The sequence below is a fragment of the Macaca thibetana genome, chromosome 5 (genome assembly GCF_024542745.1).
Source record: "Macaca thibetana thibetana isolate TM-01 chromosome 5, ASM2454274v1, whole genome shotgun sequence".
Taxonomy (NCBI): Eukaryota; Metazoa; Chordata; class Mammalia; order Primates; family Cercopithecidae; genus Macaca; species Macaca thibetana.
The window spans coordinates 181,821,984-181,849,923 of record NC_065582.1 but is presented as its reverse complement, the minus strand read 5'-3'; the positions used below and the strand labels follow the sequence as shown (position 1 = coordinate 181,849,923).

The 27,940-nt window shown below is 58.7% G+C and overlaps 2 protein-coding genes across 5 annotated transcripts in view; one reads left to right on the top strand and one right to left on the bottom strand.

Annotated features, from left to right (window-relative positions):
• Positions 1–27,940, bottom strand: part of LRPAP1 (LDL receptor related protein associated protein 1) — a 768,843-nt gene that overhangs the window by 457,262 nt on the left and 283,641 nt on the right. The window lies entirely within an intron of this gene.
• On the top strand, positions 29–26,846 carry HMX1 (H6 family homeobox 1). Of its 2 annotated transcripts, none has more exons than XM_050792192.1 (2): positions 29–641; positions 26,601–26,846. In XM_050792192.1, exons 1-2 carry the CDS (start codon positions 248–250, stop codon positions 26,777–26,779), a joined length of 573 nt encoding a protein of 190 aa, XP_050648149.1. In that variant the 5' UTR covers positions 29–247; the 3' UTR covers positions 26,780–26,846. The 2 variants fall into 2 exon arrangements, with proteins under 2 accessions (XP_050648149.1, XP_050648148.1); XM_050792191.1 differs by lacking the exon at positions 26,601–26,846 and adding an exon at positions 3,512–4,794.

Here is a 27,940-nt window from a genome sequence, read left to right as displayed (position 1 = left end):
GCCCCGGCGGCGACCAGGACGGCGACCTGAAAGGCGAGCCAGGCGGCTGCCCGATCGGCTGTCGGCGCGCACTCGCTCCAGGCCCAGCCCAGCCCGGCGCGGAGGCAGCCGCCTGCCCGGCGGGGCCCGACGCCAGCGCTCCGGGTAGCAGCTCCAGGGCTGGCCCGCGCGTGCGCCCGGGAGCCGCGCGCCACCATCCCCAGCGGGGCCCGAGCACCCGGCCGAGCCCGAGAAGCCCGCGGCCGCGATGCCTGACGAGCTGACGGAGCCCGGGCGCGCCACGCCGGCCCGCGCCTCCTCCTTCCTCATCGAGAACCTGCTGGCAGCCGAGGCCAAGGGCGCAGGGCGCGCGGCCCAGGGCGACGGCGGCCGGGAGGACGAGGAGGAGGACGACGACGACCCCGAGGACGAGGACGCCGAGCAGGCGCGGCGGCGACGGCTACAGCGGCGGCGACAGTTGCTCGCGGTCACCGGGCCGGGCGGGGAGGCGCGGGCCCGGGCGCTGCTCGGGCCGGGCGCGCTGGGCCTCGGTCCTCGTCCGCCCCCCGGTCCCGGTCCGCCCTTCGCTCTGGGCTGCGGAGGCGCAGCGCGCTGGTACCCACGGGCGCACGGTGGCTACGGAGGCGGCCTCAGTCCTGACAGTGAGTGAGGGCGCGAGGAGGGGTGGGCCAGGCGGCGGGGCCCGACTTCCTCCCTGAGCATTTGCTCGGGGACTTCGGGCTTGCCGCCGCCCGTTCTGGGCCATTCTCGCCCTTCTGTGGAACGGCGTCTGGGCCGTGTGGGGCCCCCACGGAGCCCTGGTTGGGCTGGTTTGGAGGCCCACCCTCTGGGGCAGGAGCTCCGCCAACGAGGAGGTTTTGCAGGCCATAGCTTCACCCATTGCGGGGCTCCTCCGGTCCCAGGGAGGCTGGGCACAGGGGACAACAGGCGGCCAAAGAAAAGAGAAAGGAGAGTGAAAGAGGACAGGGAAAGATATAGGAGAAGGTGAAAAAGGCTGAAAAAGAAAATGGGAGGATGGAGAAAGAAAGGAATGTGCTTCGAGAGAGAGAGTGGGGTGGGGGGAAGGGAAAATGCAGGAAAAAGAACCCCAAGGGTGATCTGAGAGATAAAAGAGAAGGAAGAGATGGAGGGAAAGGGAGACAAAGTAGCGTCAGACGTGGAAAAATAAACGGAGGCATTGAGCAGAGAGCGCAATGTTGTGGGGGTGGGGCTGGGGAGGGGAGCCTTTTAACACAGCAGCTGTGCCCCCGCAGACTCCCGTTTCCCCTGTGCCCGCTGCAGACAGCCTGGGGCAGGGGCCTGGGCCTCCCTCTTAGTCCTTGAGGGGCGCGGGCTGTGCCAGGCAGGAAGGGAGCCTGTTCTGAAGCCCCCAGTCCAACCCCTCTCTCTTCTTTTTCTGCCCCTCCCCCTCCCTGCCTTTGTTCCCTGCTGAGGGCTCGAGACTGGGGCTGGGGACTTCTCAACCCCAAAACCCCTCTGCTCCCTTGCTTGGGTATCTGACCCGTTAGTTCTGCTTCCCCTCCCCAGGGTTCCAGGGTCACTGCCTCCCTTTTGGACCTGCCCTTTAGGAAGACCCCTGGGAGGAAGGCCAGGCAAGCCAGTCCAACCTCCCAAGCCCTGGTTTAGCCAGCCCCCCACCCCTAACACAGCCTTCGGACCTTGAGGCCGGCTGAGGACGTGGTCCCTCTGCAGGCTCTGGCTCTGGGATCCATGCTGTCCTCTGTGTGAATATCAGTGTGTGCTGGGGAGTAAGTGGCCTATGACCCCCACTCACTCATTAGACAACCCTTTCCATGTCGTGGAGTGTCCCCTTGCAAAAGGACCCACATCGCAACACTCACACTCAGGAAGTCCAGGCCCCCACCCCCTTCACGTGGACTAGAGCAGGGCCTCCGTGGTTTCCCAGAAATCAAGCGACTCTGTCTAGTGCCCTTCTGGGGGAGACTCTGGAAAGGGCTTCTCAGGGTGAAATTTGTTATCTGCTCATCCCTGGACAGCATCCCCTCCTGCAGCCCAGGTGGCACCCCTGCACCTCTGCAGAGGTGGCTCCCGCTTATTTCGTGCCATGCGGGTTAGGGTCCCGCTTCCTCACCAGAGCTGACAAGTCAGCCTAGTGCCTTGTGACAGCACATGGCCTCTGTGAGTTTGGGGTATTGCGGGTAGGCAGGGACTCCCCAGATCTAGTAGCATGCACCACAACCTGCTACCTGACTCCTCTGTGGGCGCCGTGAGGGCACACAGCATGGGGACTGGCCACGGGCATGAGTGGGATGCGCACACTCCTTGGGCACAAGGCACAGAGCTGGAACCACGCACAGAAGCCCACCAGTGTGTGCTCCCCGTGCATGAGTGTGCAAATGCTGCAAATACACTGCAAGCACACACCCGGCAGAGTGCACAGCGTTCCAAGGGCCCAGGGCTAGGCCAAACTCTGCCTCCACCTCTCACCTGTCAACCAGGGCCTGCCCTTTGCACGGGAGGCTCCAGACCAAGGCAGAAAAGCAGCGGGTCCGAGTCAGCCTCCTCTGGAGCCCTGCAGTGGGAGGCGGCTGCCTTCTTCAGTCTGGGCAAGCACTTCTGGGTCCCAGCTGGCATCTGTAACCTGACATCATCCCTTGCCAGCCCTGTGGGTCTCTTCTTGTTTCTGGGAGATGAGTAGAGGAGCTTGGTACTTGGAACATGAACTCAGACACCCCCTGTGAGCTTCTCTACCCCCAAACCCATGAGGCTGAACCTCCAGTCTAGAAGGTGTTTGGGGCAGGGCTCAGCTGCTGCATGTTGCTTGGAGTGGCATGTGCCCGTGTTCCCTTTGAGCATGATTGTGGCTGGTGTGGACTTGCCTTGTGGGCACTGGGTCAGGGCTACAGGAATATGCGGTGTGGGGGTGACGGCCTCACCTGATGGGAGTTCTCTTTTGGGGATCCTTTGCATTGTTTTGTCCTCCTACTATGGAATGTTTCTGTGCAAGCGGGCAGAGGGCGCGGGAAGAGGCCTGCGAGCTCTTCTTTCCTCTGTCTGGGGGCCTTGGCGTGGGTCTGGGTGCCAGGTGGCAAGGGGTGTCCGTGCTTATTTTTCGGTGTGTACATTTCTCGGAAGGACATCTTTCCTCTTGTCCAGGGGCTTCTGCGGGAGATTTGTGTGTTTTTCCAGGCCACCCGTGGTGCAGCTGGGAGTGGGAAGTGCTCACTGGGGTCAGCCTGCTTTTCGTGTGTAGTATTTTTGTTTCTTTTCTTTGCTCTGCATCCTTCGTTGTCCTCTGGCATGGGTGTGCGTTTGTGTTTGTGTGTGTGTTGTGGGGTGTTGGTTTGGAGCTGCTCCCTGGTCTCTGGGCTGCCTCCTATGGTTCTGCCTCTGTGTGCATCCCCAGAGCTGCTGGGTGCCCAGCCCTGTGCTGGAAAGTCTCCCTGCTTGTGGCTGTAGGCGACCTCAAGGTGGGGACGGCTGGCCTCGGTGACTGAGTCTGGTAATCAACGCCCTAGAACCAACGGTGGTGCCCCTCTCTCCCCTGCAGCCAGCGACCGGGACTCACCGGAGACGGGCGAGGAGATGGGCCGTGCTGAGGGCGCCTGGTCGCGAGGCCCCGGGCCGGGAGCGGTGCAGCGGGAGGCAGCGGAGCTGGCGGCGCGGGGCCCGGCGGCCGGCGCGGAAGAGGCGTCGGAGCTGGCCGAGGTCCCTGTGGCGGCGGGGGAGACACGCGGCGGCGTTGGCGTGGGCGGCGGCCGAAAGAAGAAGACGCGCACAGTCTTCTCCCGCAGCCAGGTCTTCCAGCTGGAGTCCACCTTCGACCTGAAGCGCTACCTGAGCAGCGCAGAGCGTGCCGGCCTGGCCGCCTCCCTGCAGCTTACCGAGACGCAGGTTAAGATCTGGTTCCAGAACCGCCGCAACAAGTGGAAGCGGCAGCTGGCGGCCGAGTTGGAGGCGGCCAGCCTGTCCCCGCCGGGAGCGCAGCGCCTGGTCCGCGTGCCCGTGCTCTACCACGAAAGTCCCCCTGCCGCGGCCGCCGCCGGGCCCCCGGCCACCCTGCCCTTCCCACTGGCTCCCGCCGCGCCCGCGCCGCCCCCACCGCTGCTCGGCTTCTCTGGGGCCCTCGCCTACCCGCTGGCCGCCTTCCCGGCCGCCGCCTCCGTGCCCTTTCTGCGGGCGCAGATGCCCGGCCTGGTGTGAGCCCCGCCCGCCGGGTCCTCTCCCCGCGACCCTGTGGACCTGTGTGGACGCGCGATCCAGCGGCAGGCACGGGGCGCAGGGGGCGTTAAGGGGAGGGATGGCCGCTCCTGCGGCCTTCTAGACACCTCGGGAGCGCAGGCCGAGGCCGGGCGCGGGCCTCAGCCCCTGTGGGGAGCGCCTCTAGAATGTAATGGGACGCCCCACCCAGTTGCCAGGCTGGATCCCCACTCAAACAGGAAGCAATGCAGAGACTGGGCTGCGCAGCCACGGCCACCCCCGGCCTCAGCAAGGAGCGGTCGGCCACGGCCACCCGGGGCAGCTGCCCTGAGGCCAAGCCCAGCACAGCAAAGGAAAACTCGGAACCGGCTGTCCAAGGCTGCGCGGTGACTGTCCCCACAGACTGCCCCCAACACTAAACGTCCTTTTCCTGGGACCCAGACAGCAGGCGGGCGGAGGGCTGCGCTGCCCCTCCCGCGGGTGCTGGTGGAGAAAGGACCTGGACCTGTGGGCCCATCTTCCCTTCCAGGAGCAGGCAGGCTGGGGCGCGCTGCAAATGTGGCGGCCTCTGGGTGGTTTTTTTAAATGAATCTACTTATTTGCGTATGGAATAAAAAGGGACATTTTTCTGGACAGTTTCACTGCTTTGTGATCACGAGGGCAGGGACAGCTGAAGCTGCGGTAGGTGCCGTCCCTCCTGGGAGCACCTTTCAGTGCTGACTGGGGACACCTGGAGCCCAGGGCTGGGCCAGGTGCAGGTGGGTCAGACAGACCCTAGCCGGAGGTGGTGGGCGCTGTGCCCCTCTTCTATGACACACCACAGGGAAGGGCCAGCAGCTGGGAGTAGGGAGAAGTAAGTGACAGTGGTGTGTCCGAAGTTCTAGAGCCTTGACTGAAACCGAAAGGCAGGAGCAGGTGAAGGCAGAGGCCGACCGAAGGCCGCTGGCATTTGTCACAGCGGCTCCGCTGTGTGGCGCCCCGTGTGCACAGCCCTTTCCTATCTCGCATGGAATTTTTCTTTGGGCCAAAACAAAGCCGTGGCACTCAAGGTCAGGCCACTGTGCTCTTGCCTCGGGCCTTCCTCCTGGCCTGCAGTCTCTGGTCGGCTGGAGGACTCACGCGGTGGGCAAAGCTGTTCACGGCTGATGGTGATGGGCTGTGGAGGAGAGCTTGTTCCCTGTTCTGGGCCACTGGGGCCACCCCACCTCTGTCAGCCCCAAGCTGGCTGCTTTTGGGCCCTGCCTTGGGTGGGGGAGGGACACTGGTGTGTGTTTGAGCTCAGGAGAAAGACATTGTTCGGGTCTGAAAAGGTCACTTCCATGGCAGAATTGAGCCCCTAAGAAAACCCATCCCCCTCCCCTGCTTCACTTGGGTGCGGACACTCCCCAGGTGAGATGGGCAGTAGCCAGGCCATACGCTGGGCCTGGGGCAATCAAGGTAGTGCCAGATGGTGGAGGACACAGTGTGGTGGGTCTGGGGTCCGTGCATCTGTGTGTCTCTACCATCCAGCTCCTGATCCAGAATCATGTCCTCCAAGTCCCCGCCACCACCCTGGCCCATCAGTTGGTTCCTTACTGTAAGGCCAGGGTTCCGGCAAGCCCAAGGGGCCTCCTTCAGCCTCTGGGCCCTCAGGTCCACACCTGTGGGTTCCAGGCCCTGCGTCATGACAGGGTGGGCATTTTGAGAGATTCTTAGAGGGGGCGGCCATCCTTGGCCTCGAAGCAGCCCTCCCCCAAAAGCCAGTCCCCATCCTGCAGGCTTGTTGCTGCTTGGGCCTCCTCCAGCCCTTCCCAGAATTGTGTCTGGGCTCCCACCCTGCTTTGGGGTTGCCCCCCAACTGCTTGCCTGGCTAAAGCAGGAAGTCCATTCTCACTCGGTTTCATCTGGGAGGGCCTCAGGTGAGGCCTCAATAAAATGAAATGAAAGCTCCTGGCTGCGGCCATGAGGGGCAAGGGGTGTTACAAGAGGCCCCTCGTGGCTACTCAGGCAAAGTCCAAACCCCCTGCCCCTTCCGACTCCTCTCCCCACTGGGCCCTCTAGGCCTTGCACCCCTGACTCAGGCTTCTGGGACCCTCACCTTCTGGGCTTCTGTCACTTTTGTGCTGGCCTCACCCAGTCATCGGACACATCACTGAGTCCAGGAAAGGGGCCAAGGCACAGCCTCCGACACCGGAGCCCCACATAGGCCTGGCAAGTAGAAGCAGCAGCAGCAGCCTCTCCTTTTGAAGTCCAGGGACTGTACACCCGTGGCACCACCTCGGCCTTCCCAATGGCAATGCTGCTCGGGACTGGCAACGTCTCGGGCACTTGCACCATGAGGTTGCCTGCCTCCTCCCCCTATTTGAAGGGGGTCATTGGAGCTCAGGCTAAAGAGGTTATCGCTGTGATGCAACTGTTTTATCTGACTGCTTCTGACCGACGTGGGTGTGGTCCCAAGGTCGCATGGCAACTGCAGGGCACCACTGAGCACAGTGGTGGTGCCAAGGTCTGCGGGCAAATCCCCTTACAGGTGGATCAGTCAGCACTGGAGCCCTTCACAGGTGGCCATAACCACTCCGGGAGCTACCTGACTCCGGGCCACCAGGAAGCTGGAAGGGTGAGGGCCCTATGGGTGCTGGTTTTTGATCGACCACTCTGGCTACTGGGGAACCATGGAACCGGTCACCAAGCTTAGTCTTGGCAGCCAGCATCAGAGGGTGCAGGGTCTACACAGTTCAAATGCAGGGCAGATTCGGAGAGAGTGGATGTGTCTTTCAATAGAATTAGTTAAAAATTGGGTTGGAGAGAGTCTTATGGGCCGCGGCTCAGGGCTCACCCTGGTGGGAAGGAGGGAGCCATGAGGGAGCCGGCGTGGGAGGAGGCGACCGTTCCCGAGCTCAGGGAAGGGCTGGGGCCTGGAACACTGTAAGAGAGAACAAAGCTGGATTAGGCCAACTGGGCTCAGGGAACCTGGCTCTGCCCTGTTATCCGTGGGGCTCTGGCGTCTTGGGGCTGGCACCAAAGGCAGAACAAACCAGAGAGAAGCAGTATAGGACTCGGAGCCCACGGAGCCCTGGAGGGTGCACAGGACCAGACTGGGGGTAAGCCTGGCCCCTCTGAGTCCTAAGCTCCAGGGCCATCGATCGCGGGTGCACCTCGGGCGTGCGCGTTGGCTCCACCGCTGGCAGAAGATGAATGGCTTCGATCTGTCTCCACCACATGCGCCATGTGCCCTCCCGCCTCGCGGGTTCCACCCACCACCTCACCCTCTCTGCACCAGAGGCTGGATTCCAGCCACCCCGAGCTGCTCAGGGCTTCCAGTTGCATAGCCCCGAGCACCACTGGGTGCAGCAGGCTCTGGACATCCTGGACACACTCCTTTGCTGGACCCAATCCGACTTCCCCATGACTGTAGTCGTGCTCCTTCTCTTCTCCAGGCCTTGGTTTTCCCACCGCACGCCTATGGTGAGGACTGGGGTCTGTAATTTGTAAATGCTGGGCCTTCTGTGATTTGAGTGAGGCCAGCAGGACATCCCTCCCCAGCTCCCAGGGCCCACGCTGTAGTGGGACTGGAGGGTGACCCACCTCCTCTGGGCCTCTCAGTGCTCTAGGACTACAAAAGCTGAATCCCCACTGGAGCTGGCCTGAGAGGTAGGAAATCAGCTCCCCGTCCCCCGCCAGTGTTGGGCATCTGGGACCTCCGAAGGCAAAGTCCATACCTGGAGCACCAGGAAAGGCCACTACGGTGGTGTTTGGGCATGGGGGATGTGCTGTCTGGGCTTAAGGGCCCTGTCCTTGGGAACTGACTATTGAGCAGAGATTCTTAGCCTAGCTCAAATTCCACAGGGATCAGAGCTGCTGGAATCCTGGAGGCCGAACTGGGCCTGCCCCATTTCCCCCAGGTGGTGGCACCGCCCTTGGCCACTCCAGGCCCTTGACCGAGAGTGCAGGCAGCAACCGGGGCTCTGTCCTCCCAGCTTCCTCCAAAGCCACAATGAGAGACAGACAGATACCCAGGCACTGCCCTTGGAGGTGTCGATTCCCCCTGCGCTCCACCCAGCTTGGCCTTTGCACTCCGAGCCCTCATGGGACTCCGCTGCCCATCGACTCCCATTCAGCCAGGAGCACCATAAGAAGATCCTCCTCATCAGGTGCAGGGGAGGGGTGCCCAGTGCCCTTACCCATCCACGTGCAGGGAGGCTTCCCAGATCCTTGGCTCTGAGCCCACTCCGAAGGCAACCCAGCTGGGCGGAGGCAGAAGGCGCTGGACCCTGGCGGGGTGAGCAGCACGATGGAGGTGGGAGAGGCCGGGTGGGTTTCGTTCCCTTTCTGCCAGTGCGTCACCCCCAAGAGTCTTTCGTGGCCTTCCGCCCCACTTGCAACTGGTTGGAAAGGGAAACCGGGGTTCTACGAGGGGCAGGAATTCTGGGGCAGGGTGGCACTGAGGCTCCCCGGTGCCCTCCTGCGGTGCTGCTGCTGTTCCTCCCCGCCTGTGCACTCATATGCTTCATACCCTTTGGCCCCCCTGCCCCTCTGGTAGCCAGAGTGGGCATGCCTATCCAGGGTCCCGCTAGGAAGTGAGGTCGCAGCCGCCGGAAATTCGTTCGCCAAAAGTGTCTACTGGACCCGCCGATCCCCAGGTCCCCAGGGCGGATCACCCAATGAATGGCTGCCCTGCAGGGAAACGGAGAGGTGGACACCCCTTCACAGGTGGGCCGAGAGGGGACAGCCCTGTTCTCACAGAGCTAAGCTCTGCGTGTCATGCACGGAAGGACACACAGGACCAGGCGCCAAGAGGGCCCCGAGAACAGCGAAGTGATGGAGGAGCCAGCCTCACCGCCTGGGGAGCAAACGGCCCTCGCCAGCTTTGGGAGCCGTGGGGCTGAGATTTTCTTTCTTATTACAAAAGTAATAGTGCTTTTTATTATCTGGACATTGCAGCAAAGTTCAAATGGAAATCCGTCTGCACGTTCAACATCAAAAGCCAACTGCTTTTGAGTGTGGATTTACTGAGAATTGTGACTTAAGCCGTATTGTTATTTTTAAGAAAGTTATTATCAGTGAAAATGCATTTTATTCCCCAGTGAAAATGTGTCTGTGTTTGCTTTATAATAAGGCAACAAAAATAAGTTAATAAAAATAAAAAGAGGCCAACAGAGGGAACTAGATTGGTCAGGGGTTAAGAACTGTGGGATAGGGGTGGGTACATGGGAATTCACTTGAAGGCTCCCTCGATTTTGTTTTATATTTGAAAATTTCCATAATAAAATGTTTCAAAAAGTGACTACCAAGAAACATTAGGGGTATGTGCTCCGAGCGGCTGAATCTCTGCCTGGGGGCTGTTTTGGTTGCAGGTTTATTTCCGCCCAATCGGGGTCTCACTTTGGTCCAGCCTGCACTCTGCTTTTAAAATTGTTTTTCTGCTTAGCTAGAATGTTCGCATTTAAACCCATTAATGTGCTATCTGTAGAACGATTTCAGTCTTAACCCTTCCTCTTTTCCACGCAGCTTTCCCGGCCTCTGCCTCTTCTCCACTGGTCCTGGTGCCCACTCTGGGTTCCCCCACCCAGGGCATCTGGCGCCGGGGCGTCTCCTCCGACGGGGGGGGCCTCAGACCGCGCCAAGGACAGACCAGGGAGGACGGAGAAGGGCTGACGGATCCTTGGCGCCGCCTCCCGGCCCGAGTCACCAACGCGGACGCGGTTCCGACTTCGCTGCAGGGTTTGGGAGGTTGCGCGCAGCTGCCTCCTCTTGGTCCCGGGTGCGTGTCTTTGGTTTCCGGGCACTTCCTTGACGCACTTGGCGTGCCTGGTCTGCAGCGCCCGATCCACGCGAAAGGTGCGTCCCGCTTGGCAAGAGGTTGGGGCCCTGGATCCCGGGGCTCTAAGGGTCCAGAGAGCCGCCAGGAAGCGGCGCAGAGGTCCCTGGAACAACGGCGCCCCAGGCCAGAGCTGTGGGCCTCCTCGGGTTTCGCCAACCGCCAGGGAGGGCGCCTGGCGGACAGTCCTGAAGTGCAGCCTCGGCCGTGTCCACGGGGCTCCGCCTGCGCTGCTCCGCGGTCCCCTTTGCCTCTCTTCTCCCGATGCTCCTCTGCTGGTCTCTCCTCTCGATGCTCGAGGATCCCGCCCGCGCGTGCGTCTGCCCTGGTGGCCGCGGCTCTCCAGTGGTTCCCTATCCCTCCTTTCCCGGGCGTGATTCTCCCTACTTCCGACCGGCCCGAGTCGGGGTCGGGGAGACCGGGCGTGTTTATTTCTTTGCGGAGAGGCTTCTTGGCATATGACGCGGGAGGCGCGGACTCCGGGGCGCACCGGCACTCTGATCCCAACCTGCCCGACCCTCCGGTGCCCCGCGTCGCCCGGTCGGGCAGTGGGAAGTCGCTGCCGCGGCTTCTGGTCCGGGCCCTCCCTGCCCCGCTGGGGCCCTGTTGCCAGGCTCATCCCTGCCCGGCCTGCGCTTCCCAGCAGGTAGAGGAAAGCAGCGGCGCCCGGGCCCGCGGGGCTGCCGGAGCTAGATGGAGTGGAACCCGGGCAGTGGCGCCAGCTCCGCTGTGCCCGGGACCCCGCGGACGCGGCGCGGCCCCTCCTCTTCCCAGTCTCTGGCCGCCTGGGACCTTCCCGGCTCGCTGCCCTCCGGGGCGCCCCGCCCCCTCCCCGCGGTTCCGGCCCCGCCCCCTCCCCCGCCCTGCCCGCTGGCGCCCGAGCCCCCGCCCGCCCCCGCCCGGCTCACCTGGCGTCTCTCTGGCGTCTGGATGTCTGGCTCAGCCTTCGGCCCCGCCCCTCGGTTCTCACCTCGCCCCTTCTCGCTCCCCTCCCCTACCCGGTCCCTTCCCGCCTCGGGCTCTGCAAAGCGGATCTGTCCGGTCTTCCCACCGCCAACCCGAGAAGGGCGTTGAGCTCAAGCTGCGGGCAGGGCCTGGGGCTGTGGAGAAGGGAGGCGTCTGACCCGCCCGGGCCTCGTTAGGCTTCTAGGAAGCGGTGTTAACCCGAAGGCTAGAGCGGAGCGAAGTTCGAGGCGCGCAAGTGGAGACAAGGCGGGCCGCCTTGCGTCTTAGCCCGTGGCGGGGGACGCGTGTCTCTCTGCCGCCTGGCCCCTTCGCGTCGAGACCTTCCCTCCCCACTTTTCGTCGGGAAGGGTTAGATTCCTGGACGGTACAGTGCCTACACTGGCCCGGTGTGGCTTTGGGAAAGTAACTTCACCTCTCTGAGCTCGTCTTGCCCATCTGGGGAGTGGTCATCGTAGCAGGGGTGAAGGCGGCGCGATGTAATGACGGGAGCGAGGGTTCGTGGCTTGCTGCTGTGTACATAGCCTTCCGTGTTCCCACTCAGCACCCACCAAAACCCGCAGCACCTCCGAGGCGCTCTACGCACGGGTCGGTCCCCTCAGCCTGTACCCGGACCCCTGCATTATATCGGTCCCAGCTGTCTTGGCCCCGGGCATAGGAAAGGTCAGGGGACGCCCCCACTTCCGTTCGGCGCGCAGTCATGCGCTCACTGGGGCACCAGGGCAGCCACGCCGCGCGCACCCAGGGGTGTCCAGGCACCAGGGCCCTGCTGGCCCGCGGACGCGTGCGCAACGGCGCTCCACGAACTCCGCTGCGCCCCTGGCGCAGTCCGCGCTGTCTGCACCGCAGTCCGCCCCGTTGGGGCTCTGCCGGTTGCTACGTCCCTAATGGGGACCCAAGCCCTCCACTCCCACCACGGGCAGTTGTGCCTCCTTGCTCCCAACCACACGGTTGGTCGCGGGAACTGGGTATCCAGAGATGGACACAGACCCAGGCCCAGAGCCGTGGGTCACTGCCCGCGCCTGCTCTGGAATGACTAATGGCCCTTCCGCCTCCCCTGGAAGCTTTCTTCGGGCCGGGAGCTCATCAGCCCGTCTTGTTCCATGGTATTTCCATGATGACAAAGGGGCGAGGGTATGTCCCCATTCGGTACCAGTGCGACTCCACGTCACACAGACCACGCACGTGTGTAGAAAAGGCAGAGGCTCTGTCCCGATTTCTCCATGGGGGCAATGACAGGGCGAGGAGGTGAGGATGCTGAGCCCAGCTCAGCCCCTGGTCTGGGTGAGTGGGGGAGGGTGTCAGCCCCGGAGGTCCCGCACCGTCGCCACTTCAAGCCTCCTCTCCCTCTTCCAGCGGGCTCTCTACATGGGGGTCTCAGAGACGGTACCCTTGTGCCCCCAGGCTGCATCTCAAGAGGGCCCCATACTGTGGAGTGCCTTTTATTTTTTGGAATTTTCTAAGTCCCGCAGGCCTTTTCTGGGACTGGGGTGGAAGCGCCAAGCCAGCTTAGACCTGTAAGGCCCAGGTTTCAGGAGGGCTGTCAGTCGGGACTGGAGAGATCGCGCTAACGGGATGGTGCTGACATGCTGAATTTGGGGTGACTAAAACTGTTTATATAGACAGGAGTCCCCCATATTTGCCTAGGGTTCCTCACATCCTGGAGGGTGGCACTGTCAAGAGGTGTGGGATGGGGGGGTGCCAGCCTTGGAGTGAACCCGCCTCCCCAGCAGACCCTTAGCCTGCTAAAAGAGACCTTGGCCAACCCCATCTCACCTGTGCCCATTTTACAGATAAGCCCAATGTGGCCCCAGGAGAGGCAGAGGTGGGCTACTCAGAAGCCAAAGCCACCGGCCTCCTTCCTCCCCACTGCTCCTGCACCCAGCAAGGGGTGGGTCCAGCCAGGAGGGCGCACCCCAGCACAACGGGTGCCCCAGGAACCAGAGGGATTATTCCCTCCCCGCCCTGCTCCGCGTGACAAAGAGAGGAGGGAATGGGAGGGCCCAGTGGAAACCGAGTCTTTGAGGAAGCTCGCCCACCCCAGTGTCCCCCAAGGACCTCCCAGTGGCGATCCTCCGAGAGTTTCATTCTCGGCGGGGCCCAGCGGAGGAATGCACTCAGGACCGACTTCAGGACCTTCGCTTTTCCTTGCTGGAGCTCAGCGTCCCTAGCGGGCCCGGGGCATTGGTGTATGTGTGCGTGTCATGGTGCCAACCTCTCCCGGCCGCCAGAAGCAAGGGCCCGGACGCCCGGGGCCCTGCGCTCAGGGGGCACTCCCCGCCTGACGTCCCGGCGAGGGGACTGGTCAAGGTAGGGGTCGGGGCCTCTCTGTCCTGCATGGACTTAGGTCTCCTGCCGGACTCAAAGGAGCTCAAATAGACGCCTGGGTCTTGGGGTCCTGGGGGGTCCTGGGAGTCTTGCCGCCCCTGGCCCAGAAGCGCATCCCCAGCCGCGCCGTCCTCTTCTGCGAAAATTTCCTGAGGCTGCTTCCTTTTGCCACCTAACCCCTCGGTGTGTCCGTCTCGCTCTTTCTCTGCCTGTCGGCATCTCTTTCTGCTTCTCCAGACCTCTCCGCTTCAGTTTCTCAAGCCATTTCGTGGTCGCCGCTGCGCCCTTCCCAGAGCGCTCTGGGGCTCCAGCTCCGCGCGCGGAACCGCAGCGTCAGCACATCCGGGCCTCGCTCATTTGATTTGGGTTTGTTTCTTAAATCGCGAAAATCCATTTCCCCCAAATGGGCGGGGGCCTCGCCCGGCTGGGGGTCGGTCGGCCTGCTGCCCCCTCCCCCACGCCGCTCCCCGAGGCCCGGCATTGATCCCCGTCTTACAGTACATCGCATTAGCCCTAATGGCTTAGCTGATGCTTCAACTTCTTTTTCGTTAAAAGCCACCCCTCGGCTTCACCCCTCCTCCGCCGCCTCTCCCCGAGCGCCCGAAGCCCTGTTCTCTCAGGACCCACTGGCCCGTAGAGACGCGGCTTCTGGAAGTGGGGCGGGGGCTCGGCACTGCGCCTGTGGATGACCCTGGAGGAGCGCACTTCCCTGGGCAGGGGCAGGGGCAAGGAGAGGGGGAGGGAGGGAGGGGCTGCGGCAGTTTGGGATCCTCAAAGACCTCGAGTCCCCTGCCGCGCAAAATGCACGATTTAGACACAATCCAACCAGAAAAGTCCAAAGATGTTTCTCGAACCTCCAGACTCAGACCCAGGGCAGAACCGCGGGACGATCCGGAAGCTGGGAGACCCCTGCGTGCTAGCAAAGAGGCTTCTGGGCTGCGGGTTCCACAGGTCGAGGGAGGCCTGAAGCCGCGCCCCGCCGGGTGCAGAAACTCGGGGTGAGACCTGGGAGGCCCGGTGCAGCAGGGAAGCCGCGGGGGAAGGTGGAAGGAGGAAGGGGAGGCAGTCCCGGACCCCGCTTCCTGCCTCCTACCTGGGTAGGGGGTCCCACTGGCAAAAAGAATGCCACTCCCGGCGAAGGCCTCCGCCGCCCGACCCTCCAGGACTGAGGCTCCGACTGGGTGAGGCTGGCGGCCTGGAGGCGGCTGCAGGGGAGGAAGTGGGGACGGCGTCCAACCGCATCTGCCCCCGACGCCTCCTCGGTGGCTGCACTGCGTTTAAAGGAGTTCTCCTCGCAAGGAGATTGTTCGTTATTTTAAAAATTCAGAAAATACAAGCACTGAAAACAAAAGGCATCCCAAGTTCGACTACCTGGAGAAGCCAGAGTTTCAGTTTGTTTTTGAGACAGGGTCTGCTGTGTAGCCCAGGCTGGAGTGCAGTGGCGCGATCAGGGCTCACTGCAGCCTCCATTTCCTGGGCTCGACTGATCCTCCCATCTCAGTCTCCGAGTAGCTGGGACTTCAGGCGCGGTCACCACGCCCGGCTAGTTTTTATTTTTTGTAGAGAAGGGGTGCTGTATGTTGCCCAGGCTCGTCGTGAACTCCTAAACTCAAGTGGTCCTTCTGCCTCGGCCTCCCAAAGTGTTGGGATTACAGGCTTGAGCCACTGCGCCCGACCAGAGTTTTTGATAAAGTTTTCCCCCTATGATATATGTATTTTTTTTTTTTTTTTTTTTTTTTTTTTGAGACGGAGTCTCGCTCTGTCGCCCAGGCTGGAGTGCAGTGGCGCAATCTCGGCTCACTGCAAGCTCCGCCTCCCGGGTTCACGCCATTCTCCTGCCTCAGCCTCCCGAGTAGCTGGGACTACAGGCGCCCGCCCCTGCGCCCGGCTAATTTTTTCTATTTTTAGTAGAGACGGGGTTTCACCATGGTCTCGATCTCCTGACCTTGTGATCCGCCCACCTCGGCCTCCCAAAGTGCTGGGATTACAGGCGTGAGCCACCACGACCGGCCGATATATGTATTTTTTTAAACAGGCAATGCATCGCCAAGGCACGAAATTCGAACGTATAACCGGTAGAAGATGGAAACGCTCCCTCCCCTCCGGCTTAAAAACGGCAGGTGAATGGCTAGGCGCGGTGGCTCACGCCTGTAATCCCAGCACTTTGGGAGGCCGAGGCGGGCGGATCACGAGGTCAGGAGATCGAGACCATCCTGGCTAACACGGTGAAACCCCGTCTCTACTAAAAACACAAAGAATTAGCCGGGCGAGGTGGCGGGCGCCTGTAGTCCCAGCTACTCTGGAGGCTGAGGCAGGAGAATGGCGTGAACCTGGGAGGCGGAGCTTGCAGTGAGCTGAGATCTGGCCACTGCACTCTGCACTCCAGCCTGGGCGACAGAGTGAGAAAAAAAAAAAAAAAGGTGAATGTACTGAGGGAGAAAAGTGCAAATTTAAGAGTGCAATCGGAGGAATTTTGATAAATGTACACACCTGTGTAGCCACCACCCGAATCCCCCATTTTTTAAGAAAGAAAAATGCCTACATAGACGCCTAAACTATTTAAATCCAGGGACCTAGTGCCCCCTTCTTCCTCCCCTTCCCCTGCCCCGCCTCTTCTCCTCCTCCTGGTCTTTATTTGTACCAGAGCTCCTCAGCACACAATTTAAAGTGTCCTCCACTTCTACAAAGAGCATAAACCACTCCCAGAAGAGAATCTTCCTTCCACCCCCACCAGAGGACACAGCTGTCAACCCTGCCAGCTCTTTCTGTTCCTACCTGCCTCTGTTTTTCTAAATAGGACGCTTTTGCCATGATTGTTTGACACATTTTTTCGGTTCTTTCTTTTTTAAAAGGAATCTATCAACTGCCTATGGCCTGTCTGGAAGGTAGGAAGTTCACTTGGTCACATGCCACTCAAAAGCACTCAGGACCCTTCCCTCCCTCTCTCCCTTGGACTGAGCTGAGACGGGTCCTAGTGCTCACGGTGGCTTCCCATGAACAGCCTGCACAGCTGGGCGTGCGCTGCGAGCACATGTTTGTTCTATACTAGTGGCCTTTTCCCCTTGGTTTTCTATGGTCCTGTCATTCATCTGTCCCCAAGCTCCCTTCCAGCATGCTGCTGTCGGCTGGAGGGAGTAGATCCCCAGGGACCCCACCACATTGAGTGGGGAGGTGAAGGGCAGGCCGGCCCCCTACAGGAACCTCCTATTTCCAGCTTCCTCTGGATCCCGCTTTCAGAGACCAAGTCCAGAGGCTTCTGTGGATCAGCAGGCAGTTTGGCTCTCACTCCCAGCCTCTCACACTCCCCAGGCCCTTCCCGCCCCCACATGAACCTCCTCAGCTGCGGTGGGTGACATTCTCAAAGATACTTGAGCCTTTCTTTGTGACTTCTGGGTCACATTTCGTTCCCAGTTCACACCTGCGAGGGCAGACACATTCCCGACCACAGGCTGAGAGTCTCCAAGGGTCCTGGCCACATCACCGGGCTGCAGAGTGTCCTGGAGGGAGAATCCTTGACCAGCCTCCAGGAGGCTCTCACTGAATGAAGCCCTGCTAAGTGCCAGGTGAGAGAACCTTCCGGACCTCTGCCAGGACTCCTGCACTTGGTGGCTCATCCGGCAGCTGGCCATCTGCCCAGGGCACTCACCCCGAACCCCAGGCTCTGCTAGGAGACCCCCGCCCTCCGCCCCCCACAGTCTCGGGTCCACCCATCATTGCCTCCCTTGCATTCCCTGACGTCATGGCTGTTTGTCGTCTGACTTTCTTGTGAGACTGTGAGACTGTGAGCTTCTTGGGGACAAGATTCAGGCTGTGCCATCCCAGCAAACTACTCAGGGCTGCAGAGGTAGGCATCATCACTGATAAACAGGTGAATGAGACAGCAGCTTCATCCTCACTGCCGCCGCTCAGTGGAGGTCAGCCTTGCGTGGCCAGTTAGCTGAGGCTTGAATCCAGGTCTGTAAATTGAATCTAACAGTGTGGGTCTTCCTGGTCTGTGATGAGGCTGGAGCAGGAACCTGGCTCACCTGCATGGAGTCCACTGGGAGAGGGCCTCCAGGCACTGGGGGAAGCGGAGGTGGGGCATGGGCGTCACTCCTGTTCTTGGCTAAGGGATGGTTGACTGCTGGTGTCTGCTGTGTGGGGACTCACTGTACTTATAAGGACACCTGTGTTTCGTGCATAAGAAGGATGTGAGGGAAGAAAGAAGTTGAGTGCTTCTCATGTGCTAGGATTCCCATTGTTCACTGAAATTGTTTTGCACACTTCTGTATTTGCAGATTTAATTTAAGATGTAGAATGTATCCCTCTCTGTGATTATAGCTACAAAGTAGTTTGAAGTGTGCTGGATGATGTTGGACTTACTACTGTTACTTTAGACTTCATTTTTTTTTTTTTTTTTTTTTTTTTTTTTGAGACGGAGTCTCGCTCTGTCGCCCAGGCTGGAGTGCAGTGGCCAGATCTCAGCTCACTGCAAGCTCCGCCTCCCGGGTTCCCGCCATTCTCCTGCCTCAGCCTCCCGAGTAGCTGGGACCACAGGCGCCGCCACCTCGCCCGGCTAATTTTTTGTGTTTTTAGTAGAGACGGGGTTTCGCCGTGTTAGCCAGGATGGTCTCAATCTCCTGACCTTGTGATCCGCCCGTCTCGGCCTCCCAAAGTGCTGGGATTACAGGCTTGAGCCACCGCGCCCGGCCTTAGACTTCATGTTTTGAATGTTTTTCTTTATATTGTACTTAGGAAATAGGGTTCTCCAAAGAAAGAGAATCAATAGAAGAGTCAGACAGACGGACAGACAGACAGGGAGTGCGTATGCAACTTAAAGAAATTGGCCCACATGATCGTGTGGCCTGGCAAGCCCAAAATCTGTAGTGCAGGTTGGCAGGCTGGAAGTTCAGGCAAGAGCTGATGTGGCAGTGTTGAGGACAGATTCCACGGGGAGCAGGCTGGCAGCCCAGGCAGTGTTTGTGTTGCAGCCTGGAAGGGAATTCCTGCTGCTTCTGGGAACCTCAGTGTTTGTGCTTCAGGCCTTCAATTGATTAGGTGAGGCCCACCATCCAGTGGCCGGTCATCCGCTTTCCCCAGAGTACATTGATATTAATCCCACCTCAGAAATACCTCCATAGCGACATCTAGACTGGAGTTTGACAAACAGCCGGGCACCACAGCCCAGCTAAGTCGGCACACAGCATAACCACCGCAGGTGTCCAGGCCTCGGTGTGAAATTTAACACCCCTCCTTGATATAAACACACAGGAATGTCCCAGCAGTGATATTTTCACTGGCATTATGGCAAATGTGTGCCTTGTTTTGAGCAGGCTCTGTGAGTGTCAGGCTCTTCATCCCATCAGGTTTCCCCTAGCTCCAGCCTGTGTGGGGCCTGGGCCCTGTTGGTGGATAGAGCCCAGCCCTGGACACAGCTGTTACCCTCCAGGGCTGGCCAACAGCCCCTGAGTCCTTCCCTGGAGGTGTAGCAGGATCTGCCAACCCCTCACTGCCAGGCTGCAAGCTCCTGGAGGGCAGGGACGTGTGCCCTTCACATCAGGCCTCCAGGACCCATTTGAGGCGGGGTAAGACAGGGAGAAGTGGTGGGCGGGAATGGACAGCTGTTTCTCCCACACCATGAAGGGATCGGCAGGAGGGGACGGCAGGGTGGGGCCATGGTTCGGCTCAGGGCACACACTTCCTCTCAGGCTGGTTCAAGATGTAAAGGCAAAATCAAAAAGCTTTATAAAAAGATTAAAAATACTCATACATTTTTATCTGATCTCAAGGTGAGGAAAGGGGGGATCCATTCTTCCCCCCTCTTTTTTTTTGAGATGGAGTTTCACTCTTGTGGCCCAGGCTGGAGTGCAGTGGTGTAATCTTGGCTCACTGCAACCTCTGCCTCCCGGGTTCAAACAATTCTGTCTCAGCCTCCCAAGTAGCTGAGATTACAGGTGCCTGCCACCACACCCAGCTAATTTCTGTATTTTTAGTAGAGACGGGGTTTCATTATATTGGTCAGGCTGGTCTTGAACTCCTGACCTCAGGTGATGCACCCGCCTTGGCCTCCCAAAGTGCTGGGATTACAGGCGTGAGCCACCACGCCCAGCCACATTCTCCCCTTTTGCCTTTTACTAATTGAACCCTTCTGAATTTCAGTTGGGCACTTAGCTAAAGACTACATTTCCCAGGCTCCCTTGCAGCTCAACCTGGTCACATGATGAGGTTCTGACCAGTGGGCATGAGATGTGCAGCGGGCAACATCTGGATAGATCTTTGTCTTCTCAGGAAGTTGGGTGACCCTCAGACTCTCTCATTCCTGGCTGCCTGGAACGGGACTGTGATAGTCAGGTGAGGACAGTTTACTTAGAGCAAAGCAGAGCCTTGCATAGAAGGAGCCAGGTCCCTGGTGACCTGGGGCAGAGCTGTCCTACCCACTGGACGGTTTACCAGCTTCACTCATTTGTTTGTGAGAAACAAAAAAAACTTTCTGTCTTGGGTGAGCTACCATGACTTGGCTTCCATTTAAGAAATAGGATCAATACCCTAATACAGGAGGCCTTTGTAAACTGGGTCAGTCAGAATCTGTGTTTGGCTGCTGACAGAGCACTGGCCACAGCAGGAGGTGGGCAGCCCCGGGCTAGTGTGGCCAGGAACCCAGGGGGACTCCTTCTATCTTGCTTTTTTTTTTTTGCCATCCTTAGTGGATAGGTTTCATCCTCCAGGTCACAGAATGGCTGCTGAAGCACCAGCCCTCGCATTCCCCTTTTATTCAGGAATAAGGGGAAGGGCGAGAGGCAAAGGTGGGCCTCCTCTCAGCTTTTAGAGATAGCCCAGAAGCCTCTTTCACTGATTTCTGCTTTCGTCTCTCTGGCTACCCCTATCTTCAAAGAGTTCTGTTGCTAAAGCAGAAGGGACAGTATGTCTTGAGAGGCAACGTGGAAGCCTTGCACAGAGGGGAAAATTCACAAAAGAGAATGCTGTTAGCTTTGGCCACAAAGCACCAAAACCAGGACTTGTAAAGCCTTTCAGTGGCACCAGTGCCCTGGTTCTTCCCCAGCCCCAGGGGCTGACTCCCCATCTCCCCTGAGCTCAGACACAGGGGTGGGGTGCATCCTGTCCCCCACACCCAGGCCCCGGGCATGCAGCCTCCTGTGAGGCAGCGTGGTGCAGAGCAGGGAGCCCGGGCATTGGAATCAGACCAACCTGGAGGAACTCCCAGCGCAGAGGACTGGGGTTCCCTGGCTGTGTGGCTTTGGGCAAGGCTCCCAACCTCTCTGATCCACCACTTCCTCATCGGTCACAGATGCTCAGAAAACAATAGCCAAGGTCGTTACAGCTGCTCCGCGACAAAGTGCAGTGGGGCAGATGCGGGGCGTGAAGGCCTGGGTTTCAGGCGGCTCCAGCGGGTTCCACGCCTCCCTGCAGCCGCATTCACTGGATGTCTGCCTTGCTGGCTGAGCCCATCTGTTAGTTTTCTTACAAATTGCCACTCAGTTGGCTTCACCCAAGGCCTGTTACCCAAAATAACGTGAGTGATTGCCCAGCGAATGCAGGGTCAATACTCATCACGCTGTCCTTGACCACAGCCCCTCGGAGCCAGGGCTGGGGCTTGGAGGAGTCAGGAGAGGTGGAGACCCTGGATTGCGCTCCCACCGCAGTGTCTGGGGACGAGAGGGGCTGCCTGCCTGGAAACCAGCTTGAGCCCTTTATGGTTTCCTGTTGGTGCCTCCTTGACACAGGGCACAGGTTCAAGGCCCTCCCGTCTCTACCTGGAGCTGTCTCCAGCCTGCTGCCCACCCTCGGGGCATGAGCGGAGGAACATGTGTCCCCACAGTGCCCAGGCCTGGGCTGCTGGTGGGAATGATGGTCTTTCCAGGACAGCAGGGAGGCCCACCCCACTGGGAAGCAGGAGGGAGAGTCCTTGGACTTGGGGGTTGGAGTTCAGGCTCTTGTTTTATGATGGCGAAATGGAGGCCCCGAGAGGCCCAGAGACTGACCCATAGGCCCGTGGCAGATTCGTGCCTGAGATGACCGTGGGTCCCAGGCCTCCTCTTTCCCTTCCAGGGCATCCTGGCCTGAGGCCCACGGATCCTTTGGTGATCCATGAGTGGGCCTCAGTGGGTCTTGTATCCAGCTGATGTGTCTGTGCTTTCTACAGAGGGCCCTTGGATGGCATCAGAGCTTACAGGGTGCCCCGACCGGTGATGAACCATGAGAGACCTTCTAGCAGTACCGTGCTGGCCGCCTTCGCTTCTCAGCTGCCCCTCGGGGCATGTTGTGCCCCACCGGGAGCCATGGAGGGAAGCTGTGGGAATGTCCACCTCTGCGTCCTGTCCTGTCAAGGTCCTGGGTCTCTCCCAAGCTGGATCTAGGTGGTCCCTGGGCGCAGGCTGTGGGAAAGAAAGCCTGGGATGGGAGTGGGGGCCATTCACAGGTCTTTCGTTCTGCCACGAAGACCCGAACCCTCTTCAGATCCCAGCCTGTCCTTCCCGTGTCGTAAGGGCCCCAAACCAAAGGGGGCCCTCAGGCTTGGGTCAGACACACAGGGTCTGGTCTCCATCCTCAGCAGCGATGGCTCCTTGGGCAGCTGGCTCAGGTACTCCAAGCCTCTGTTTTCGTGTTTGCAAATGGGAATGCCGTTCAGAATTCCAGAAGCCTGGAGAGTATCTGCCAGGGCCCCGCGCTAGGCACGGGGGCCCAGAAGTGGATTCCAGGGTCCCTGCCTGGGGGGGGGGCCCAGTCCGGCCAAGGGAACAGCTGTGTCTGGAGAAGCAGTGTACTCTCTGGGGCACCCAGCACATGAGGGCACCATCCTGGAGACCAGAATTCCGGACAGCGCTGGCGGCAACAGTCCCAGCCTCTGAGGAGCCTGGGTCCAGCAGGAGCGATGCCAGATCCAGACCAGGAGCGGAGACCGAGTTGCAGGGTTGGGTGAGTGGAGTGGTGACGCCCTCCCGCGGGGAAGGGCAGGCGCTAACACTGGTGTTACAGGGAGACGGAGGGGCAGGTAGCCGGAAGAATATTCTGAACCGAAGGGATGGTGTGAACAAAGGCGGGAGGTGGGATAGGGTGTGGTGGAGGCGATCCTGGATGAGTCATGTGTTGTGGGGCGAGGTGCGGACGCTGTGAGAGCCTGAGAGGCCTGGAGTCCAGGCAGCTGGCCAGGGAGGGCAGCAGAGGCCAGGCCTGGAGGAGGGCACAGCCTCCACCCCAGCCAGGAGCCTGGGCTTAATCTTGCAACCCGAGGTCAGGGTAAGGGACAGTGCTTGGAGGGGCCACGATGGGCTTCAGCAGGGCCAGTGGGGACTGGGGTGGTCGGAATGGAGACAGCACCTCCAGGAATCCCACCAGAAGGAGTCGGGGCAGAGCTGACCACCCCAGGGTGGTGCCCGGGACGCCCACACTGTGCAGGGGCTCCCCACAGGCAGGTGGGTGCAGGCAGAGGTTGGCTCTGAGGGGTAGAAATGTGAGGGTCAGGAGAGTGCTGGGCTGAGCTTGGGGCTCCTGGGAACCCCCACCCTCTTCCCAGCAGTCTGCAACCTGGGTGGCCCGCCCTTCCACTCCTTACCCAGCCCCAGCCAGCACCCCATCTGCCTTCACTCATTCAGTCAGCAGACTCACTGTGTGCCCATCGGGTGCCAGGCTTGCCACGTGAGACACTCTTTGGCACACGGGTGGGCTTAGGGGGTTGTGGGACTGTGGGAGAAGGAGGCCCAGAGAAACCAACACCCACAGGGCTTGGGACACACCCATGGCCACTTCCTTTGTCACCTGCCCGCCTGTGTCCCTCCTATCGGGTTCCCCTGACAGGAAGCAAGGGCAGAGAACCCTCATCTGAGGACTCCAGGCTGAGGATGGAGTTAAGTGACAAATGGTAGACCACACCCGATGCCTGTAGGGGCTGTTCCAACTCGGAGACCTCCTGTGAGGGTCCCCATTTCCTCTTGCCCCACCCAGCAAGGGCAGAGGCTTGGAAGAGAGGGAGAAAAATCCTGGGGGTTGCACCCATATGGGCCTGATGATAGTTGAAGACCGCACGCTGGGGCCGGGAGTCCCCAGGAGAGCTGCCCTGCGTGTCTCTGTGCGTGTCCTGGGGCTGCCAGGACCAACGGCCACAGGCGGCGGGTTTCAGACAATTGAAATGTTTTCTCTGCAGTTCTGGGGACCACAAGTCTGAGCCCCAGGCGTCAGCAGGGCTGTGCCCCTCCAGAGGCTCTAGAGGAGAACCCATCCTGACCCCTCCAGCTTCTGATGGTCGCCAGCAGTCTGGGGCTGGAGGCCACAGGGTGCCAGCCGAGTGCCCACCTTCTCCTTGGCTTCACACTGCCCTCCCTCTAGTGAGTCTGTGTCCAAAGTTCCGTTTGTCCTCATACACCACTCAGCTTGGGGTAGGGCCCTGCCTGCATTTCAGCTTGCCTACCTCAGGAAGACCCTATTTCCAAATAAGCTCCCATTCTGAGGTACTGCCGGCCAGGAACTCCCCATACACATTTTGGGAGGACACAGTTCAGCCCATGACAGCTGCCATGGTTGGACCCGTCTCACAACCTCATGAAAAGGCTTCATCCCGCGCTTCATACGCCCATTTCACAGATGGGAAGATGAGGCTCTGAGAGAAGACGTCCACGATGGAGCAGCGGGCAGGGGGAGGAGGCCCACATGTCTCAGCCGGGTCTCCACCCCCACAATGCTGCACTCTGTTCAGAGAGGAGGAATTGCTCCTGCCGTAACATGAGCTGGACAGGAGACCCTCTGCTGGATACAGCCCACCTTTTCACAGAGGGAATATTTTTCTCTTCGTAGTTGGAAGGTGAGGCTTTGGGCACTGTGCACAGAGGGCCAAGTGTCAGGGACTACAGGCCCTTCCCTTGGACAGCAGCCTGTGGTCTTCGCCAACCAGGAAAAGCCCTTACAATGTCTCCTTGCTACTTGCCCTGGGGTAATCTTCTGACCTGGGTTGGGTGTCAAGCGTGTTGGCATCTTGCTTGGTTCTAGTGGCCTGCAGATCTGTGTTCCTACAAGGCGTATCTGAAAAAAGGGGGACTGGGGAGCCTGGTTTAGGTTGGTCTAGAGCAGCTGGCACCTCCAAGCCTGCCTGGAGCAAGTGCCAAGCTATGGGCCCAGCTCCATCCACATGCTGTGTGACCCAGGCAACTTACTTGCCTTCTCTGGCCTCAGGTTTCCTATTTGTAAAACAAGGGGATTGAATTAGGACATTCCAAGTACTCCGCCCAGATAAGTAAAAAACAATCATAAAATTTCCACAAACTCTGTATTTCCGTTTTATCAAAATATCATAGGCTTTAAGGTGACATTGTCCAATAGAAACTATGACTGCGAACCACATATGTGATATAAATTTTCTAGTAGCTACATTAAAGAAGAAACAGGTGTAAATAATTTCATCCAACATGTTCAAAATTATGTCAGTATGCAATCAATATAAAAATATTAAGATGCTTTACATGTTTCAGACTCTCTTTGGAGAGCACAAAAGCATGCATTTTTTACTTACAACACATTTCAATTCAGATGCTGAAATTTTACTGGAAATACTTTATCTGAATTTAGCTATCGTAACATTTACAGTTGAGAAAGCAGATTCTTAGACAGAAGTTGTTCCAAACATACTTCAATATTGTCCAGTAACTGAATCAAGTGTCGAGTTTTAGATTCAAAATTCGGTTCGCTGAGCTCAGATGTCACCCTGGACCTGGCGCTCCAGGGATTCGGAGCCTGTTCCAGTTACCGTAAAACCTGGAGTATAGGGAACTCTTTGATTCCAGGTCAACTTAATCCAGCCGCTCTCAGCTCAGGTCATCTCCAGAGCCACTCCAGCCTCCCCCGAGGTTCTTCGTATCCTTCCCATTCCCCTGTTTCTGAATCCTGTTTCTTTATTCTTGTGTCCAGAAAGCAATTACAGAGTACCAACTATATGCAGGATGTAATGAAGGAGGCGGTATAGTCAGGGCAGGTCTCATATCCTGGAAAGACCACAGTTCCAGGTTCGTATCTGAACACCGCCAGCTCCACGGGAGCCTGTTTCCACATCTGTGATCTGGGAGCCCTCAGCCCTGAGCAGAAGCATCTCTGTGGGGACACAGAGGGGCGGTGTGCACGTGTCCAGTGTCTGGCCGATGCTCCTTCAGGCCTGCCTGCACTCAGGACAGGAGTTCTGCTGGGCCCAGCACCTTCTGAGGAGCAGGGCTCAGTGGCTTCCGTCTGTTGGCCGCATCCCGTGATAGAAATAGCTCTTTGCAGATGTGGCTTCACCATGAACAGCATTTCTCAAACCACATTCCCAGAAGCATCTTGCTCCTCCTGGTGTGAACCAGGAATTCTTAAGTCAAAGATAATCTTGGGAGACATCAGATCAAACGAAGCTCAGTGGCTTTTTAAATTAAATTAATTAAAAAAAAATTTTTAAGACAGAGTCTTGCTATGTTGCTCAGGCTGGACTGCAGCTCCTGGGCTCAATCCTCCCACCTCAGCCTCCCGAGTGGCTGGGATTACAGGCATCCCTCACCACGCCTGGCTCAATGGCTTTGTACTTTTATTTGCAGACTTTCTCAGAGCCCTTGATGTGACAATGCAAATGGTCAGGGAATTCCCACTTAGCCAGTGTGTCAGCAACCCTGGACCTGGCACTTTGAGACAGGAGCTGAATCATACTCATTCCTGTGTCCCATGTCACTTTGCACACAGGGAACCCCTAGCTGGCACCCTGCCCTCAGGGGGTGCCTGGCAGTGGCCACTGATGAAAACATGGGCTAAAAAGCACTAAAACAACAACATGCTGGAGATCAGGGGAAGGGCCAATTATTTTCAATCAGCAGATCCAGGAAGACTGCCTGTAGGAGGAGACATTGGAACTGAGCATGAAGGATGGGCCTAGAGACCAGGGTAAGGGGTTCTGGGTACACGAAGGGGGCATTCACAAACCCAGGAGGAGCTCTGTGTATGGTTCGATGCCCACTGGGGTGAGGGGTGAGAGGTTTGGGGTTTGGGGTGTGGGCAGGGGAGTGCGAGAGGTGGAAGAGGCAGGAGACCTCCTCAGGACTCATGGGGCTGCAGGTGGCACTTCACCCTGTGGTCAGTGCCACTCACCCCAGGGCCACTGCATTGGAATCCCAGGGGAGCCTGTTACACCTGGGCTCCCAGCTTGGTCCTACTGCACCAGTTTCTGGGAGTGGGAACCCCTATGTTGACAAGTTCCCAGGGGAGTGCTAGGTCCCTGTAGTTTGGAGACCACTCTGTGAGCCAGGTTTGGGTTTTGAGCCATGTGGCTGGCAGTGGAGCATCACGGATCAGCTGACACCTTGTGCAGACATGACTAGTGCTCCCAATACCTGATTTTCCTCCCCTGCAGGCACACAGAAGATTACACCTCAGCCTGTGCAGCGCAGGGAGGGGCAGGTGACCGGCACTGATAAATTCAAAGTGAACAGAAGTGACAGAGGGAGCCTCAGGATGGTGGAGAAGGCCACAGGGACTGGATGGTGCAGCCACAACATGGTGGAGCCTTCGTCAGCCTGGATCCCCGAGTGACCACGTGGAGCAGTGTTCCCACAGGGGGCACTCAATGTGAGCAAGAAATAAACCTTAGTGTGTGCACTTACCTGGATTGTGTTTGTTACTATTGTGTAACTTAGCCTATTATGCTGAATGCACACTCATTCCCTTTCAAATGGGAAGTTTAACCCAGGGGGCACACTGTTAAATGTTTGTGGACACAAATTTTGAGCACTTAAAATAGATCACATTCCCTTGCCTTTTCCCTTCTCTCTCCTTCCCCTCCCTCCCTCCTGGGTGGCAGCTAGCCTCTCTACCAATCTTTCTGGAAATTAAGAAAAGGCATGCAGTTTTGGGCTGTTCAGCTTGATGAGTAGTGAGCAGAGTGAGCTGAACTTCAGCCTTGACCCGCTGCCTTGACCAGGCACTTTTGAGCAGTGCACAACCCACACAACAGCCCAGGGTGACCCAGCTATTCATCCATCCCCAGGCCCTGAGTTGGGCTCTGCAGGTTCAGAGAGCATAGGATGCTCTTTATGCCTCAAGGAGCTCGCTTTAGGGGAAGCAGACGGGACGTAGAATAGCCCTCATTCTGGTCAGCATTGAGGGAGGGATGTCAGGGTGCCTCTGACCAGGGGAGGTGGCGGGGGCAGCGCACACTGTGAGAGGCGGGCTGTTCAATGTCTGACGTGTGGAACCTCCAGCAAGCAGATGGAAGGGGTGAGGCGAGGAGAATAATGATAAATCATAGCTAGAACCTTCTGGACTCTTCTTTGCTAAGAGGCGCTAAGCAGCATTTGCTGCTGCCTAGGGGTCATTACTTCTGGATTCGTCCAGGGGGACACTGTGAGGTTGGGGTCTTGGCCTCAGAAGGCCCTTTCTCTCCACCCACCTCCGCACCTGCTGTACCCATCTGTCCCTGGCATCATAAGGATGAACATCCAGCCCAGGGCGTGGTGCAGCCGGGGGCACCCTGCACAGCCAGCCCAGGCACAAGGCGACAGGACCCCTCAGCATCTCAGACTCATCTCCACCCTCCTCATTTCCCAGTTGGGAAAAAATTCTTCCATTGATCCACCAACATTTATTGGGGGCTTCTTTTTTAATAATAGTTTTATTGAGATATAATTCACATACTGTAAAATTCACCCTTTTAATTATACAATTCAGTGTTTTTAAAGCATATTCATAGAATTG